A 6610-nucleotide genomic window follows, 5' to 3' on the forward strand; every position below is an offset into this window, starting at 1 on the left:
GCGCTCGCGTCGTTTTTGTTCGAGTTTGACACTACTGCCAAGTTGATGGTTGGTCAAATTTAGTCCTTTTAGAATTAAGCGAACCTGTTTCCGAGACTAAAATTTGAATCGAAAAATGTTCGAAGTGTTACGTCTGTGGTGACATTGTTTTCCTTTCGGCATTCAAAAACCCAACACTGTTCCTTTTTTTAGAATTTAGGCAATTGGTACAATTATTGGAATTATAACTACTTTCATTTTCAACATTCCTTCTTTACTGCATAGGCTGTTCTTTCGAATTGCACTTTTCAGGAAATTATAGGCATCACAACTGCTTACTTTTTCAACATAGATTTTCCCTTCTTTTCTACATAGGCTGTTCTTTCGAGTTACAATGTTTAGGTAATTATCGGCATCACAAGCACAGGTGTTTAGAAATAAAAAAAAATATATATATAAAAAATATAACAGCAATTTAACACTGGTGGTTGTAATAATGCCCATAATTTCCTGAAAAGTGCAATTAAAAAGAACAGCCTATGCATAACAGAAGGGAGAATGATGAAAATGTAAAGCAGTTGTAATTTCAAAAATTTTACTAGTTGCCTTAATTCTAAGAAAAATATTGTTTAAAAAGAAGGAACATTGTTGGGTTTTTGAATACCAAAAGGTAAACAATGATACTTTTTTCCTTCTTCATTAAAAATATTTAGAATTGTTGGCATTGAAACAGCTTATATGTTCACTTTTTCTATTCCATAGTATTGGAATAATGATAAAAGCCCTGCTCATACCGCATGAATGAAGGGCCTTTGAAGCGAATAGTTAGGAACAGCCATTGGGATGGATTCCTCCAACCATTTGCGTAGAAAAACGTGGTCAGTTGAGTCTTTCAGAGTAACTCAAAGTTTTCGACAGAAAAATATTTTTAATATAAACCGACCATAAACTGGTCCATTAGCATCTTGTACACTGAACAACATCAGAAGAAAATGCGTTTTCTCTGTAAATTTTGCACATCACTTTTAAAACTTTATTCATCGTGAAACAAGTGCTGCACAATTTTCACAAATCTGTCAAAAACAAAACATTTTATAGCAACGCAACTGGAATGATGACAGTTTGTGAAATTTCAAGATAGGTTTAAAGATTAACATGCAACTGTGTACAATGGTAATCAAATGTTTGAACCATTGTAGAATATTTTTATGGATATACCGTATACGAAATAGATGTTTGCGCTTAATAACACTATAATGTTAAAATCCTTGCCTATAACATATCATTATGATCAACATTGTACTGTTTGTGTATCGAATTAAACTTTTTAGCCGAGTATATTAAGCTTTTCTGGGGAATGGAATTCTGGGGATTGGTATTCTGGGGAATGGTTTTCTGGGGAATGTTATAGAATCCTTACATTTAGTGTTTAAGCAAATTCCAATAGTTTTTAAGTAGGTACAATTCAATATTATTTTGCTGCTACGGTACAATATTTGTGAAGCACGTTTTTAATAACTACCAACAATTCTTTTGTTCATTTCCCACTGGCAATTCTGCTATTACACTCTCATTGTTGTGATACGGCGATAGGGTTCTCACTTTCTTCCTCGTCTCTCCGTTACGAGATCAAGGGAACTGTGAACAGTCGAGCGCAGTACCAACACACTTAACCCTTATGTGGCCGGCAGGGTACCCGGAAACCCAGCACCCATTTAAAATACACGGTGTAGAAAAAAGCAAAAAGTTTGCCGACCACATAACGGTTAATAGAAGGTCTACTCACGCCTGTTTGATTTTGGCAATTAATAGCACTGTAAATCAAGTTGCACAAAATACCTATTTTTAACTATTCAATTCGTATACAACGAACGATGATATACATATATTTCAGCTTTGAAGCTGATCGAAATGTGATCTGCTGTCAAAAAGTATTTCATCATTCCGAAAGCCATCCTAACACTGCCTACCCTAATTTGGTAGTTATTTGGAACCTGAAATCTGAGAAAACTTCATATGATAAATTGTGATGGAATTTGCCATTTTCCCATATAACGGATAGCTAAGTTCAGTCCCTACCCACTTCTTAGGAGCTCTAAGGTAAATTACACCATGAATCAGAAAATGAATTCGTCGGACAGCTATCACAGGAGTTCGAAGAAACTCATTGCAAAATTAGATGAAACCATTGAATATCAGAACATAAATGTATTACTCACGGCAATTCTCACCTTACCTTATTCATCCTTGTCGTCGTCTTCCTGGGTAAATTCCTGTATAGGCGCCACCTTCAGGACCTCATGTTCGTCTTCGGAGTCATCGTCTCTAACGGGTGGTCCCTTCCGTTTATCTTCCTTCTTCTCGGGCTTTTCCTTCTTACTGGCCCCGGATGCTGCTTCCAAACCGCTGGCCCAGGTTCCACGCGGAATATCCGAGTACGCGGCTGGATCCATCGGATCCAGTGCCCCGGACGATGATTTACCTCCCCGTCGGTCACCTCGATCTCGGTCGCCTCTGTCTCGATCCCGATCCCGTCTGTCGTCTCGCCGATCGCCACCTCGCCTATCTCGACGGTCACGGTCACGGTCCCGGTCCCTGTCCCGTTCCCGCTCACGATCTCGTTCGTAGTCCCTGTCACTTCCACGATCCGAACGACCACCGGCCATGCGCGGTCGCTTATCCTCATCCCGGAACGATGGATACTTCTGGTTCGGGTGATGGGGTCGTTTCGGAGGATTCACAACCGGCGGTTTGAGAGTCTCGCCCATAGGTCCCATCATCGGTTCGCGACTTGGCTGCATGTGTGGTGGCTTCGGCGGAGGCGGATAGCTCTCCACAATGACCGCCTTCGGTGGACCTTCGCCGGCGTTCTCCTGGTTCTTGGCATTTTCCATCAATTCCTTCCGAAGCACTTTGGCGCTCTTGGTCATTTTGGCGTCCGGGTGTGTAGGAGGCAGCCACGACACAATCCTCGTTTCCTTATTATAGAAGTAGAATGCCTTGCATCCGATGTCGTATTCCTTCCGCCAATGACGCGGAAGTGGATAGCGTTCCAGCAAGCGCTTAACCCTCTTCTCGTACTCCTTCTCGATCTCGAACTCCACCTCGCCGTAACGTTTCACGCAGTACATCGAGCAGTGGTGATACACATTGTACTTGTTCTGGCATCCGTCTACCGATTGGAACCCATATCGTTTGATCATCTTCTGTTTGATCTTTTCCGTCCAATCGACAGCCTGCGGAACCTTCTTCTTCTGCAGCGGATACTCGAACGTTTCCGGGTTCGCCTGCTGATCATCCTCATCGTAATCCTCGGCAATGATTTCTTCATTGTTCATGTTATCGGCATCGCCACCGGCACCACCTCGGTGGTCTTCCATGGAATCATCGTCGTCGTCGTCGTCACTGTCGGAGGATGACTCCGAATGATGCCGGGATTGGGCTGCGGATGGCGGTTGTTGCTGATTCACTTGGCCATCGCTTTGGATGATTCCTCGCTTGGCAAGGCGCTTCAGTAGCGCTTCGGGAAGCATTTTTTCACTAAAATACACTTTTATTTAGCGATTTACACGAATTCTTTCACCACCATCGATTCCACTTTGACAGCTAAACGTTTTGTTTATGCACGGTAAACGAAAGTTGAACAAAATCGTGTAATAAATTATACACGTTAAGTTTACAATTCCCACCAGTAGATGGTTTGTTTCAGTGGCTCTCAACCTCGCCAATGATACACCAAATGACACGGATTATTTGCCCTACAATGAAAAATATTGAAACCCAGCCAGCGAATAAGTCAGGCCAAACATTTCAATAGGTCCTATCTGCATTTGAGAGGCTCTCTTTGTTCACTTTCTCTTCCAGTTAATGGTACACTTTTTAACTGTTTTTGCAGTACGAATCAAAAGACGATTGCTTTGACCATCGTTCAATGCAAAAAGACAATCTTAATTCAAATAAACAGCTGAGTTATTAACGGAAGAGAGGGAAACCAAAGAGAGCCTCTCTTCTGCAGATTGGACCTTTAGACATGTTCCGCCTGAAGTTTTAAAAACTCGGATTTGGCTAAACAGCTTTTAGTTTTTACTCAGCATTGGGTTGTTTTCTCCCTCTCTCCACACGAATGTTATCAAAAAACGAAGAGAGAAGCACCGACACATTCATGCGGCTCCGTGGAAGAAGCCAAAGGGAACGTTCAAAAATTACGTCCAACATTTGGGGGAGGGGGGGGGTCTACAAAAGTGTGACACTACTTGTATTAGGTATAGGGAAAATGCGTGACAGAGGGGGGAGGGGGGGTCTAGAAATCCCAAAAATTGGTGGACGTAATATTTGAATCTTCCCAAAGGTTATCTTGACTAAACCCAAATTTGCGTCAAATAGGGCCTCCGCTGGGTGAAAATAACTTACCACTGGGTGAAAATTAAGAGTGCACAAGCCCTTCAAAGTTTGTATGGGAATTCTTGATGGGAATAGGTGAATTCGGATGACCCCCAAGGGACGATTCAAATATGACGTCCATCATTTTTCGGGGATTTTAGAACCCCCCCGCCCCCCTCTGTCACGCTTTTTCGTACACTGAAAAACAAGAGAACCCAAATTTGAGTATTTTTAAACTCAATTTTGAGTTCTTTTTTGCATCCTATTTCATTCGCTCTCTTTATTGTTGTCAGAGAGTGAATAGCAAAACAACCTAACTTTGAGAGTTCGATGCGGGAAGCCAAAATTGAGTAAGTGGCACAGTACCGAAAGTTGAGTAATTTTAACTGACGGTTGAGTAAAAAGAACATTGACTTTAGGTACTTTGGCTGTATACGCCTAAATGCAAACTATTGCGGATTTTTAGAAAAATTTCCACTCTGCGGTAGCCGCCGAGTTCTACCGCAGCTGTCAAAGTCCTACCGCAGGCTTGAAAATCATCCTATCATTGAAACTGAAGGCCAAATCAAAGCATGCTTGCAAGGTGAATTGAACTGAAAACCAACAACAAACAATGATCATCGGCGTCGTATCCAAGGCTATCCAAGGCATCGCTAGGGCTTGCTAGGGTAGATCGATGATACCTCAATGAAAATCAGTAGTCTGACAGCTGCGGTAGCTTTTCGTTCTACCGTAAAACGGAAAGTTTTCTTTAAATTAGCAATACCTACCTAAACATCGGCTCCAGCAACTCAAAATTGGCTTCCCGCACGCAACCTCGAAGTTGGGTGGAATGAACTCACTTTTGGGTACTTTCGTTTTTCGTGTATACCTAACATACACTGAAATAAATTTTGTTGTGGAAATTACCGATTCCATAGTAAAATTACTAACCGTACCTATGATTCTCAACCGACAACAATTTTCAGTTAATTCTACTAAAACACTGTCAACTTAACTAGCAGTGCAGTTAACATTACTAAAAATAATTTTAATTCAACAAATGAGCATTGTATTTTTAACCACACTGTGTTGTAAAATGCGTGTCCAGGAAAAATTACCAATGTTTTGTTGTTGAGACGACTACGCTTTTAGTTGAATTTACTACAATACATTGTAATTTCAAGCATATTTCAGTTACCTTAACAGATTTTGTTGTCGGTTGAGAATCATAGGTACGGTTAGTAATTTTACTATGGAATCGGTAGTTTCCACAACAAAATTTATTTCAGTGTATGGAGTGTCACACTTTCTCAGACCCCCCCCTAAATGATGGACGTCATATTCGAATGACCCCCAATTGTAGAGGCGCTAAGTGAGATAAGGTGAAAATCGTTTGTTTACATCAAAAATTCAATTTTTCGTTTTCAAAATTAACTCATATTTTGCCTTGGTGGTTGCTATTTTCCATTGGTAATGGCTTCTATTATCATCAATCTCGATGCCCACGGCGACAGACACCGGATTGACCAGCTAACAAAAAATCCGGAAGATTGCCCGCCGGAGGCATAGCAAGAGCTCCTCAAATTAATCACATAAGTTGTTCGTAAGTACCTACCGGATCTAAGCGCATCTGAAAGTAGAGATGGGAACTCTCTAAAATAAAAGCTCTCATTTTTGAGTAGCGCCCATGCCGCACAGGGACTGTGTTGGAAACACACATTTTTTTAAATTGCTTGCACGCTCACATTTTTGCAAAATATCAATATTTTTCGGTATTTGAAGGTGGTTTATAAACCCAGTGAGGTTGCCATGTCGAAATTATTGCAAAATACATGCTCATATGAGCGTACGAGCAATTTTAAAAAAATGTGTGTTTCGAACACAGTCATGTGCGGCATGGATGTTTACTAAAAATGTGCAGGCCGAACACATTTTTGAGCGTAGCCGTTTTTGCGTGAAAACTGATTCAATTTATAGAGCGAATCGCTTCCGATTCAATGAGAGTATATTACAGGTGGGGAAGACGATACTTCGTGTGCGTGAGATCCGTGTCTGGTGCAAAACATGTCACTACTACAAGCAAAGCGAGCTCCCATAAGAACGCGTGTCAAATAGTGACGTCACTATTTGTGTTTACATTTTTCTTTGCTTACTAATACATAGCCATCTCTTCTTCTTCCCCACCTGTAATATACTCTCATTGCTTCCGATTCACTCTCAAAAAAGAGTCGACTCTTTTGATCGATTCAATAACTCATTTCCGGAATTT

General features: G+C 41.1%; 1 protein-coding gene across 1 annotated transcript; it reads right to left on the reverse strand.

Moving 5' to 3' along the window:
- Positions 1-2167: 2167 nt before the first annotated feature.
- On the reverse strand, positions 2168-3607 carry LOC109397001 (uncharacterized protein DDB_G0283697). Its single transcript, XM_019669320.3, has one exon. It carries the CDS (start codon positions 3510-3512, stop codon positions 2217-2219), a length of 1296 nt encoding a protein of 431 aa, XP_019524865.2. The 5' UTR covers positions 3513-3607; the 3' UTR covers positions 2168-2216.
- Positions 3608-6610: the final 3003 nt, after the last annotated feature.

Source organism: Aedes albopictus, chromosome 3 (assembly GCF_035046485.1).
Source record: "Aedes albopictus strain Foshan chromosome 3, AalbF5, whole genome shotgun sequence".
NCBI classification, from domain to species: Eukaryota; Metazoa; Arthropoda; class Insecta; order Diptera; family Culicidae; genus Aedes; species Aedes albopictus.